At 34.0% G+C, this 13,144-nt stretch overlaps 2 protein-coding genes across 2 annotated transcripts in view; both read left to right on the top strand.

Moving 5' to 3' along the window:
- Positions 1-532: 532 nt before the first annotated feature.
- LOC307001041 (deoxynucleoside triphosphate triphosphohydrolase SAMHD1-like) lies at positions 533-8,059 on the top strand. Its single transcript, XM_079617144.1, has 6 exons — positions 533-633; positions 3,157-3,233; positions 3,710-3,870; positions 3,986-4,101; positions 4,444-4,500; positions 7,459-8,059. Exons 2-6 carry the CDS (start codon positions 3,189-3,191, stop codon positions 7,542-7,544), a joined length of 465 nt encoding a protein of 154 aa, XP_079473270.1. The 5' UTR covers positions 533-633; positions 3,157-3,188; the 3' UTR covers positions 7,545-8,059.
- A 65-nt stretch (positions 8,060-8,124) lies between these two features.
- Positions 8,125-13,144, top strand: part of LOC307000571 (uncharacterized protein) — a 56,407-nt gene continuing 51,387 nt past the window's right edge. Inside the window, exons 1-5 of the mRNA XM_079616214.1 lie at positions 8,125-8,264; positions 8,340-8,440; positions 9,540-9,648; positions 9,879-9,970; positions 11,422-11,519. Coding sequence (XP_079472340.1) covers positions 8,142-8,264; positions 8,340-8,440; positions 9,540-9,648; positions 9,879-9,970; positions 11,422-11,519 — 523 coding nt within the window. The 5' untranslated portion in view covers positions 8,125-8,141. The remainder of the gene's footprint in view (positions 8,265-8,339; positions 8,441-9,539; positions 9,649-9,878; positions 9,971-11,421; positions 11,520-13,144) is intronic.

The raw sequence follows: 13,144 nt of genomic DNA, 5'->3' as shown, positions 1-13,144 counted from the left end.
TTTTGAAATCTATTAAAAAATCCACTTTTTGCATGTTAAAAACCCAAGCTTGTTAATGTTTCTTTCTTGCCCTTTACTGTATATTTTTCATAAGCACTAATCACGTCGCAGTTCTCTGCAGCGTTATGATTTTTTTTGCTGTACATTGTAGGATTTATTTTAGGGATTGAGCGTTTGAGATTTCCCTCATCAATGCCTGACTACTGAACAAGGGAGAATCCAACCAGTAAGTCTGGGAAATATTCTGATCACAACATTATGAATTCACATTATGGTCTCTCTAGCATACGTTTATTAAGAAAAGCCCTGCATTCTTTTTAATTCATTGAAAACAAAGGTGAGCTCCATGCTTAATTACATACGCAATGTGTCAAAGACGGGTTCTTCACCTTTACTCAAATATCTGAAGCACATGATCAAATCTGTATGACACACCCTCACATACTGTCTAGAAGCTTCCTGATAGAATGCTGTAATGTAGTGGGTTGAGTCTGTGAATCTATAAAATCTCTACGCAGTTCTACAGATGCTCATTATCATCTTCTTCTTTTGCAACGACAAAGAAATCTACAGGTCATTGACAGAACTTGAAAATATCTGAAGACACAACTGACATTGAGGACATTCTTTCAGGTAATGATTCACTTGATGAAATTTACACTTTTATTTTTATTTACAAATGACATTTTAGCAAAACATAAGAATGTAATAAAGGGTTACCTATTAAATTATAAATATTGTACATTTTCAATTCACAATCTGTATAACCCAGTTTAAAGACCAAGGGGCTAGTGACTTTTTTTGTGCCATTCTCACCTATTTAAAGTAATAGTTCACCCAAAAATGAAAATTCTGTCATCATTTACAAGTTGTTCCAAACCTCTATACACTGTAAAAATAAAACATAGATTTTATTTATATTTAATTAATAAAAATGAGGCAACAGATTACAAGCAATATTATTAATTAAATTTAACAAATTAGAATTGAGTAATAATTAATCAAATTAATTCCTTAAATGTTAACCATTTAAAATGAGTAAAATGTACAAAATATATGTTATTGCCAACATTGAAGACACCTGATGTTAACAAGCAGAATCACTGAAGGAGAAAAACATAATTAAAGTCACCATTATGGAGATCAGTGTGTGTTTTAGTTGGGCTCTTCACCCTTAAATTAATAACTTTAAGTTTTGTTTGGCTGCTGTACATGAGTTATATCAGCAGATGAACAAATAGAAACGTTGATCTGATGGTGTTGGTTGTGTTTCATAATTTCACAATTATTTGACTTGAATCATGTAGAGTCCAATTTATGAGTTAAATTATTTTTTTTAATTCTAGCTGCATAATATTATTAGCCTTTTCAATTAAATCTAAATGATCAAATCAATAATAATAAAAAATATGTATGTGTTTTTTTTTTGGCGCACACAGACATCAAGATTTAGCGTATGAATATCAGCAATGGTGACAACCTCTGATCATAAGCTCATTATTTATTCATGCAGCAATACATGATGGGAGCCATGAATGAGTTGTGATTGGTGCAACCCAGAATGCACTGCAACATGCTTTATAAATGTCACCATTGTTGAGATGCACAGGCTGATTCATGATGTCTGTTTTTTTTTTTGTACAAGACAAACTTTTTAGAAATTATTTGGATTACATTGTAAAAGTTAAAAAAATTATGGTGTACAAGGCCAGTACTTCTATAGTTAATAAAGTTAACTTGAGTCAAAAATTGGACTCCATTTGAGTTCAGTGATTCAGGTCAAATGATTGTGAAATAATGATTACGTTAAAACACAACCAACACCATCAGATCACCGTTTGTTCATCTGCTGTTATAACTCATGTACAGCAGCCAAACAAAAATCTTAAAGTTAATAATTTAAGGGTGAAGAGCCCAACTAAAACACACACTGATCTCCACAATGGTGACTTTAATTATGGTTTTCTCCTTCAGTGATTCTGCTTGTTAACATCAGGTGTCTTCAATGTTGGCAATAACATATATTTTGTAAATTTTACTCATTTAAATGGTTAACATTTAATGAATTAATTTGATTAATTATTACTCAATTCTAATTTGTTAAATTTAATTAATAATATTGCTTGTAATCTGTTGCCTCATTTTTATTAATTAAATATAAATAAAATATATGTTTTATTTTTTACAGTGAATATGTCTTTGTTCTGCTCAACACTAAGAAATCTTTTTTAAAGAATGTTTGTAACCAAACAGTTTTGGGACACCATTGACTTCCATAGTCTTTTTTCTCCTTCTATGGAGGTCAGTGGTTCCCCTAACGTGTACATTCTTCAAAATACCTTCCCCCACTAATTCAGAACAGAAGCACAACCAGATTGTAGCGTGTTTATGCGAATAGTCCTCCTCTGTGTATCAAGTATTTTGTTTTTAAAGATTAGATGGAATAGTGGATGATCCACCTATTTTAATGCGCATTTTGGCATATAACAAAAAAAAACAAAAAAAACAACGCTGGATGGAACGCCAAGATTCACATATATTTTTTAAAATGCTCATAAAAAGAGTATGCGCTCAATTGAGCAAGATTTTTTAATGCACAATTGTGCTTGAATTTTGATGGAATCACATTACCGAATTAAAAACAAACTCATGTGACTTCGCCTCAGCTTCAGTTGTGATTGGATAACCGGACTAACTAGCGGACCAATGGCATCGGAGCGTCTCAGATCTTGGTTTGGTGTTTCTGAAAGTCAAAGTCTGTGATCAGAATGATATGGTGTAATTCCCTAAGAAGTGTGTCACACGAGTGTGTTCCCGAACACCAGATCCGAACGCAAGAGAACACGACAGCGTTTATTGTGTTTTGTGTGACACTCTGAGACAAACTCGTTTGGGAAAAAGAGCCACAGTAATATTTGATACATTTTAATAAATTATCCCGGGATTTAGACTAAACTTAAGAAAATTTATTTGCATAAAATTCGTTCTCAGTTTACTGAAATTAACATATGCAAACCTTTCTCGGCCATTCTAAGATTTTTGAAAACTATCACATGTGAATCCTCACTAATATTTGCTTATTGTTAAGACTACTGCTTTGTTTGCACTAAATATTTCTATGAAAGTATTTCTAAAAGACAAAATGTCTCTCCGCAGAGAAAAGCAAAATCGCTGAGGATTAGCAAAACATGACACAGAAATACTCCCTAGACTTTTCAAAGGACACCATGAAGGTAAGTGATGGATCTAGAGAGGATAACGTTTACTGCATATACTGTAGTAAATTTAGCCCAAATGTCATTGAATATGAATATGGATATGAAAATGTGGTGTTGAACTGCAGGCCTGCTTGGAGTGATGTTGATGTCGTGGGCTGAATCAATCACACATGCAACTATATGTGTTGCATGTGTGAATAATAAATAACAATAATAATAATAACAATAATGATAATAATATATTGTAGCGATTTAAAATGTTAAAGCCCTAATGTTTTAAGATAAATATTTTAAACAGCAATTCCAATATAGGCTAAGGATTTATTAAAACATTAAAAAAACACAGCTGTGATAAATGTCATATTTAGCTATTTTATTCCAAGAGCATGTTTGCTCTCTTCTTATGACCATATTCTTTAGGTCAGTTTTTTTTTAAAATATAAATGAATAAACAAACAAATACATAAATAATAATATTTTCTATCCTGTAGATTTTCAATGACCCCATTCATGGTCAGATTGCTCTGGACCCGCTGCTGGTGAAGATCATCGACACTCCTCAGTTTCAGAGACTCCGTCACATCAAACAACTGGGAACTAAATCTCTGGTGTTCCCTGGAGCCACTCACACTCGCTTCGAACACTCCATTGGGTAATCTTTCTTTTTTTAACTCTCTTTTTTTTTTGTCTAAACCGTTGCATTGTTTTTCCTTGAAACAGAGTGACTTTATTGTGTGTGTGTGTGTGTGTGTGTGTGTGTGTATTAGTGTGGCGTATTTAGCAGGACATCTTCTCAAAAGTCTTAAAGAGAATCAGACTGGACTCGAGATTACCGAACGAGACTCCATGTGTGTTCAGATCGCTGCTCTGTGTCATGACATGGGTGAGCAGCACAAACATTTGCATATTTATATATATATTATGCTTGTAGATAATGAAGCATATTTGTACATTTAAATGATAAATTATTTTCATGACAGTAAAGTGCCATGGACATCCTGAAAGTTATAGGTAGAAAGTTTAAAAAGTACTATTATGTCTGTTCAGTTCAATCTCTTATTTGTTTGAGATAATTTTCCAACATTAAAGTTTTTCATACACTGCAAATACACACCAAAACTAAGCATCATTTCCCATAGTCTCATAGTCAACATATTAAAAATATATATTATTAAAGGTAAAATTGAAAAGTAATTTAAAGCTCATTACCTTTTTGTCATTTCAGGTCATGGTCCATTCTCTCATTTGTTTGATGCCATGTTCATTCCTAAAGTCCGGCCTGGTGAGTATCTGAGTTTCTTCACTTCAGTTATTTCAGCTGTGTATGTAAGCAATAAATAATACTTGTTAAAGCCAATAAATGCTTAAATAAAAACCTTTACTGCTAAACCACATGCAAGGCAAATACATATAGATTCATGACACTATATAACTGAAAGAAAATGGTGCTCAAATTACTTTTGTATTACATGTATAAAACATTAACATCATTAGAAATTCAAAACTGCATTACATTATGTCATAATAACATAATCCATTATTTACAAATTACAATTATTTTGTCAAGAATTACAAATAAGTTAATCATTGTAGAGAGTGTGTGAGTGTGTGTGTGTGTGTGTGTGTGTGTGGTGTGTGTGTGTGTGTGTGTGTGTGTGGCTTGGTTTATTATACATTGTGGGAACCGAATGTCCCCACAAGGATAGTAAAACCTGAGATCACCTCCATTGTGGGGACCAGCCAGCGGTCCCCATGAGGGGAATGGGTTAATAAACATACTAAATTATATATTTTTGAAAATGTAAAAATGCAGAATGTCTCCTGTGATGGGTCGGGTTAGGGATAGGGGCAGTGTAAGGGGATAGAATATACAGTTTGTACAGTATAAAAACCATTACGCCTATGGAATGTCCTCACAAGGATAGAAATGAAAAACTGTGTGTGTGTGTGTGTGTGTGTGTGTGTGTGTGTGTGTGTGTGTGTGTGTGTGTGTGTGTGTGTGTGACAGTCAAACCATCTTCACTAAATGAGTTGGTGTAAGTACACTGTTAGACCTTACCGGGTTTTTTTACAGTAAAATACTGGCAACACTGTTGCCAGTAATTTACTGTTAATTGTACAGTTATTTACTGTAATATACAGTTTGTTACTGTAAAACGCACTAAATTAAAACTCGAGTTAAAACTAATTTCACTTGCAGAAACCGACTGCCTAAAATTGACCAACTGTCATTTAAATGTATTAACTAAAATGTGTAATGCATTAATAATGTGAGAAAAGAGCTAAAAACGTTCATTAGAAACCACAAAAAAACTTAAGTACATTAGATTTCTACTTGACCAGCAATGACACAGTCACCGCCTGTTAAATAAAGCAGCATGTAGCATTACGTCAATGTTCCTAGATCTTCTGCTGGACTGAAGCACAAGCTCTACTCTTCAGCACAATGGTGACCCAAAAAAATACATTTTACAGTAAACTACTGGCAACAGTGTTGCCAGTATAAACCTGTTTTATAACTTACAGTTTATTACTGTTAAAATACTTTTCGTGGGTGTGTCTTTTTATCTTACACTGTTAACCCTTTCAACCCCACAGGAAAATCCACACTACAAAGAGTAAAAGTAACATTGGCGCAGTGTTGCAGTGAGATCATTAAGATCATTAAGTGAATATGTCAGTGATTGTTGAGCATTAGTGATGAACACCTGCTGTTAACAAGCAGAATCACTGAAGAAAAGAGGAACACAAGAACAAAAAATAGAGAAACACAAGAACTACAACTGACTTCCAGCCATTACACATTATTACACGTATTATTAACCAGTATGACTTTATTTCTGTCATACATCTACTGAAGTTGTTATTGAGATGTTTAATTGAAAATGTTTGATTTGCAGTTACCATTATAGAGATCAGTGTTTGCTTTAGTTAGGTTGCTGATGCCAACTCATTAGTTATTCTCTTGCTGCTTGAGCTGTGTTTTAGCAAGTCACACTTGTGCACACACACAGTTTGTGAATGATTGTGATTATATTCACTATCATGACAAAATCATGATATAGCTTGTCTATTCACTAGAAGTTAATTTTCACTCGTTCAGAGTTTAATTGTCAATCAGAAGTGTTACGTTACCACCACTGTGAAACAACAGCAACAATAAATAATTTATTTCTAACAAAAGCATATCCAAAAATAACAAAACTACACTGTCTTGTAGAAACACAGACATATCACAAATTAGAACATGCCTCTCAACAATGGTGGGAATATATATTTTTTAAATTATTATTCATGCAGCAGAGCATGCTGGGAGTTTAATACTATCCTGGTACCCAGCATGCATTGCGACATGAAACTTTTGATCGTCCCCATTGTTGAGATTCATACGCTGATTGTTGATGTCTGTGTGTGTCAGAGTAAAGCAGAGGATAATACAATTTTAATGCACTATATGATTTCAAAATTATTTAGTTGACCTGATTAAAGAAATATTGCTGGATTTCATGTTGTAGATGATCAGATACATGCTACTATACCCATAAATTCATAGCTTACATACAAAGAAAGAGCAAAAACTCATGAGCGTTTATGACATCATCACAAAAACAGTGAACACCTCATCAACTTCCCTAGACTTTTTCTTGCTATAGCAAATGAGCTTTATAAACTCAATGTTACAACAGTCAGAGAGAGAAGAATGTAAAAAGTTTTGAAGTCAAGGTACAAGAGACCAACTAAAGCAAATACTGATCTCCATCATGGTGACAACAACTTTATTATTAACTAAATCCCTGTTCATTCTCAACAATAACTTGTAATAAATAATGTTAAACTGGTTTCACACTCAGTGTGGCTGGAAGTCAGTTGTAGTTCTTGTGTTTCTTTTTTTTCTGTTCTTGTTTCTCTGTCCTTCAGTGATTCTGCTTATCAGGTGTTCATCAGTGTCTCAATTCACTCACTTCTTTTCATTCACTCAGTCAAGTGGACTATATTAGTGAACTAGTGTAGGGAATAGTGAATGAGGGTATAGGGTGTGATTTGGAAAACAGCCTCTGAGTGTCGACTTTGAGCGCTGTTAATTCACAGTATATTCCTTTAGGTATATTCCTGTATATTACTGTTTTAATGGAAAATGGTATGATATTGTAATAATTTGGGCTTTTTCTACAGTAAGGGCTAACAGTGTACTTTATTAAACCTACTTAAGTAATACCTCAAATCTCTTCTCATTCCTCAGATTCCCCTTGGCAGGTAAGCATCATAACTCTTCTGTACAGCTTTACATATATGATACACATAGTCTGTGAGATATGTACACTGTAAAATCGAATTATTCCCTCATGAATAAATCTCTTAATGAGTAAAACTGGCTGTGTCTTATGATTGACAATACGCAACATTATAATATTATTTGTAAATTTGTTTTAAAATCATTACTAGACTATTATTGTCCCTGCATCTTGTAAGAAAAAGAACATTAGAATAAAAACTTCTAAGCATGGTTATGTAGTTTATGTCACAAACTAGCATCGTTTGGTGGAAGGTCATTTTGCATCGCTGCCCCAACTCTCTGGAATTCCATTCCACAACATATCCGGAATCTCTCACCACCACATGACTTCAAAACCCAGATTAAAACATATCTTTTTGTCACTTGTTTCCCCGACCACTGACTCTATGTTCTGATTCTATATGTACCTCTTTCTACTATGTTATCCTCCACAGTTTATGTATCGTTTCTATGTCATGTTTCTGTCATGTGTTTTTGTAATTTATTGTAAAGCGACCTTGAGTCTTCTGAAAGGAGCTATATAAAATAAACATATTATTATTAATATTATTATTATGTGTGTACTCTTTTATTATACTTTGCTGTGCATTTATGTTCATCTTCTGAAGCACGAGAAAGCCTCTGTTGAGATGTTTCACTGCATGAGGAAGAAGAATGGACTGGACACAGAGATGGAACAATATGGACTGAATCTAGATGAAGACATCCCGTTTATTGAGGAATTAATTCTGAAAGGGCAAAAAGATGGTCAGGTAAAAATGTGTTTATGGTGCTGTTCAGCCAGTGTTTATCTGGATACAGTGTTCAAAATATTTTCCATTCCGCAGTGGTCAATGAAGGGCAGAGGTTCAGAAAAGTCTTTCCTGTATGAGATTGTTGCAAACAAATTGAATGGCATTGATGTGGACAAATGGGACTATTTGGCTCGGTAAGCTGTATTTTAAAAGGATGTTTAAATAGTATTATACACTGGAGCTTGCAGACTGTGGCAGCCTTTATAGTAAATATGCTGACTCATTGGAGATTTATGAATTCGGTGTATGTAGAATGTTTGCCATATTGGATTTTCTGCATTTTGGATTGTACAAAATGTAATGCTACTCAGCGGCTTTGCCTTACTAACTAAAGCTAGTACTTATATCTTGAGAACAGGCTAAGGCACTGTAAAAAAAATAAGAAGCTTGAAACAAAAAATCTTTGTTTCAACTATTCTGTAACAAATCCATTGTAGTTGAGCCAATTCAAAAAAAAATTGTCTATTGGAAAATTGGAATTGGAAGTTATTAAGAATAAACAGGTTCAGATATATGTTTTATTGAAAATCATTTGGTCATTATTTTGGTGATGAGCGTTTCCTTTGGTTGGGCAATTTGACTTGAAATTCCTTATGAGTTTGTGGTCATTGTTACAGTGTTTTGCAAAACATAATTTGTTGTTAAGAAAAAAGAAACCAAGATAATCAAGATTTCAGTCTCTTGACTCACACACACAGACACCAAGAATCAGCATATGAATCTCAACAATGGTGACACGCTTCATGCCGCAATGCATGCTGGGAGCTATGATTTTAATGCAATGGTGGCTCCCAGCATGCATTGCGGCATGAAGCATGTAACCATTGTTGTGATTCATATGCTGATTCTTGATGTCTGTGTGTGTGCTTTTTAATTAAAGCAGTATAGTTAAAAGATCTAAATTCAGAATATCTGATCTGTTACATTAATGTTTTGTTGGTAAATTTAATATATTATTCACAAATAGTCACTTTTCAGGAATAACTGATATTTACAAACGTTGAGTCAACAAGAAAAAGCAAGTGAAATTAGTACTAAGATTTTTTTTTTTTTGTATGAGATCTTTACAATGTAGATTTTTGCTGAACCAACACAACAAAATCAGTCATTCAAATTGTGTTTTTTACAGTGCAGAACAGTTGAAGATAAGAACTATAATAACTATAAAAGACCACTGTAAATGCATTAATGCTCCATCAACTATTTGTTTGTGTTTATTTCTCTAATGTACAGAGACTGTTATTATCTTGGCATTCCAAAAGCCTTTGACCATGAGCGTCTGCTGAAATCTGCTCGAGTGTGTGAAGTGAACAAGAGGACGCACATCTGCTTCAGAGACAAGGTACATGCTAAATCACATTTCATTTATACTGATCACATAGGTTTGTATGATTTGTTGTTTTGGTTATTCACCAAGAGAGCAAGAATTTAAAAAAATATATTAACTGGGATATGTGTACTGTCCATCAATGAGGAAATGTAGGCGAAACAGGTCCAACAAACCTAATAATTTAATATTTGTATGTGTCAGTCTGTGTTCTCATCCATGATCCATCCTTCATTCTCTCTCAGGTGGCAGAGAACATTTATGGCATGTTTCACACGCGATACACTCTTCACCGACAGGCCCTTCAACACAAGATCGGCTACATCATCGATGTCAAGTGGGTTTTTTTGTCTAAGAGAGCAAACAGTAAAAGAGTTACCCCCGGTTTCACAGCAAAGGCTTAAGGCTAGTCCCTACACTGCATGTTTGAGCAAGAGACCTGGACTCCTGCGGGCCCACATAGCAACATTGTGGAAAGATGATTTAGCCCACAGGCAGTGTGGAATGACATTACCAGCTTCATTTATTACTAACCAGACTTTATTTCTGTCATATGGTTTAGGTTTATAGGTTAAGATGTTGATGATTTATTTAAAACAATTGTTTGTTTTGAACCATTATGGCGATCAGAGTTTGATTTAGTTGTGGAGTTTGACTCATGATATTTTAATGTTGGTTTTTAGTGATGGGCATTCCAGCTCTTTTTTGTGAGCCAGCTCGTTAGACTCAGCTCACTGAATAAAGCCGGCTCTTTTGGCTCACTAACAGTTCTTTAAGAAATGTTTTTTAAAAAAAGCCATTACGATTAGACGCACTCAAACCTCAAGAATTAGCGTGTGAATCTCAAAAATGGTGAAACACTTCATGCTGCAATGCATTTTGGGAGCCACTGTTGAGTTTTGTATGATGCACCCAGAATGCATTTCTGCATGAAACATGTCAAAGATTCACGTGCTGATTCTTGAGGTAAACTTAATGTACACAGGTTTAGTTTTTTTCTGATTGAGATGGTATAGAATCTCATGTGTTCGAAATTCTAGATTGTTATGATTGATATAACAAATATGTTTATTAATTTGGTTTTAACTAATAATTAATAACAGGTTCTATGATGAAATCAGGCCACTATATTATGATATTATTTTTGTTTTTAACAAGTAGCCAACATACTTGATCACATGTTCTCTTGCTATAACAAACACTTACAGCAACCAGAGAAAAACTAACATCAAATAGTCAAGGCCATAGAGCCCAACTAAAGCAAACACTGACCTCCACAATGACCAAACTATTACTTTCAAACAAACTCTTTTAAGAGGTTCAGTCCTGAGTCTGCTGGGAAATCAATGTTATCACTAAACATGTTTAAAATGTTTTTAGAGAGTGTTATCCTAAATTTTAGGAGAACATTCTGGTAACAACAATAAAATTAGCTACAGAAAACAAATCAAGAACATAACATAATGCTCTCATAATAAGAACAATAAAATTTCTAGCTGGGATGAGCTCATATTGTGGCCATAGTTTGAGCACACAGTGGTGGTGCTATGAGGATACACTTTTAGATCACTGTGAACTCAGATTGCTGATGGTGTGACCACATGGTGAGATCAACTGTGACTGCTCAGTGTTCGAATGGGTCCAATATACAGAGAGTCACAATGTAAAAGCTTTGAGGCATTCAGATTTTGAAATTCCTTTAGTTTACTTGCATCCTGATATTTCCATATATTTTACTGTTATTGATGTGTGTGTGTGTGTGTGTGTGTGTTTCTCTTTGTACATTAGGATTAATGAGGCTCTCGTACTAGCTGATGACAAGCTGAGGCCAGGTCGCAAGATCTCGGATGCCATAGATGACATGCTAGAGTACACCAAACTCACAGGTCAGCTGACAGCGCAAGTAGAAATAAAGACGAACTAAAACCTTGTCCGTGCGTCAGTTAAACAAAGGTACACATAGTATTGATGGTTCGCTTTTGTTCTCATAAAAACTCCAGCACATCCAGCAGAGTATGGACTACATAACAAAAGAACATTGAAATTGTTGATTTTACAAAAAATATAAATCAAGACGCAGTAACACTTACTAGTATCCGTGCACAGCAAAAACTCCAGTGTTAAATTAACACTCCTGGGAGTTTATATGAGTCCGCACTCAAGAGTGTAAAGTGTTAAAATATGAGTGTTAAATGAACACTCAAGAGTGTTAAAGTTAATGAGATAATTAAGTTATTAATTGATTGATGATTGAGCATTAGTGATGAACACCTGATGATAACAAGCAGAATCACTGAAGGAGAAAATCACAAATTGTAAGTCACCATTATGGAGATCAGTGTTTGCTTTAGTTGGGCTCTTGACCCTTATATTATTAACTTTAGATTTTGCTTGTCTGCGTTTTCTGATTAATAACAGTCAGATGAACAAAGAGAAAATGTGATCTGATGGTGTTGGTCATGTCTTGACAATCATATTGTGATCTGAAATGATCAAAACTTATTTACATAGTTTGGTTTAACTTGTTTATAAAGCAGCTCTCTGATACTAAAGCATATGATTTTCAGTATTTTTAATATAATCCAAAATATTTAATAAACATTGTTCTGATCAAAAGCCTTTTAAATACTTTATTTAGAAACACAGACATCAATAATCAGCCTGTGAATCTCAACAATGGTGACAATAATAAAGCATGTTTCAGCGGCTGCCACCAATCAACTCATTAATGACTCCCATCATGCATTGCGGAATGAACAAATTATATGAAGTAATTTAATTTTCCTAATTGAATATTTTGCTTGTCACCATTGTTGAGATGAATAGACTGAATCTTGATGTCTGTGTGTGCCTAAAATAAATATTTTTTTTTCAAATATATTTATTTATCAAAAATGCTGGATATTTATGTAGAATCACAATTATGCTGTAATAAACAACAGAAATTTTAATTAGAAATAAGGGTTCAGTGATCAAGTTCATATTATGATAGTCACAACATAGCCAACAGATCACTTTTATTCTTTGTTCATCTGTCTGTTATAAATTAATAACAGCAGGCACACAGAATTTTAAGTGAATAATATAAGGGTCAAGAGCCCAACTAAAGCAAACACTGATATCCATAATGGTGGCTTACAATTTGTGATTTTCTCCTTCAGTGATTCTGCTTGTTAACATCAGGTGTTCATCATTAATACTCAATCATCACTCAATTATTAACTTAATTATCTCATTAACTTTAACACTCTTGAGTGTTCATTTAACACTCATATTTTAACACTTTACACTCTTGAGTCTGGACTCATATAAACTCCCAGGAGTGTTCATTTAACACTGGAGTGTTTGCTGTGAACACTGGAGTTTTTGCTGTGTGGGTGCATTTATCAGGATAAGAGTAAGGTGTAAATGGTGTAGGGTGTTAAAGCAGTTTGATATCAATATAATGGAAAGACAGATGAATGGAGGGTTTAATCAGTCTGAACTGTCAATGTGTCTCATTGGCAACACG

This window comes from Phoxinus phoxinus, assembly GCF_949152265.1.
Source record: "Phoxinus phoxinus genome assembly, chromosome: 6".
Taxonomy (NCBI): Eukaryota; Metazoa; Chordata; class Actinopteri; order Cypriniformes; family Leuciscidae; genus Phoxinus; species Phoxinus phoxinus.
The sequence above is the reverse complement of the archived record's forward strand: the minus strand, read 5'-3'. Positions and strand labels throughout refer to the sequence as shown.

Bases quoted from the DNA above. Each gene is read 5' to 3' on its own strand.
- LOC307001041 (XM_079617144.1), top strand. From the start codon at position 3,189: ATGACACAGAAATACTCCCTAGACTTTTCAAAGGACACCATGAAG. The intron at 3,871-3,985 runs GTAATCTTTCTT...TGTGTGTATTAG, and splicing joins CGCTTCGAACACTCCATTGG to TGTGGCGTATTTAGCAGGAC. The intron at 4,501-7,458 runs GTGAGTATCTGA...CTCATTCCTCAG, and splicing joins CATTCCTAAAGTCCGGCCTG to ATTCCCCTTGGCAGGTAAGC.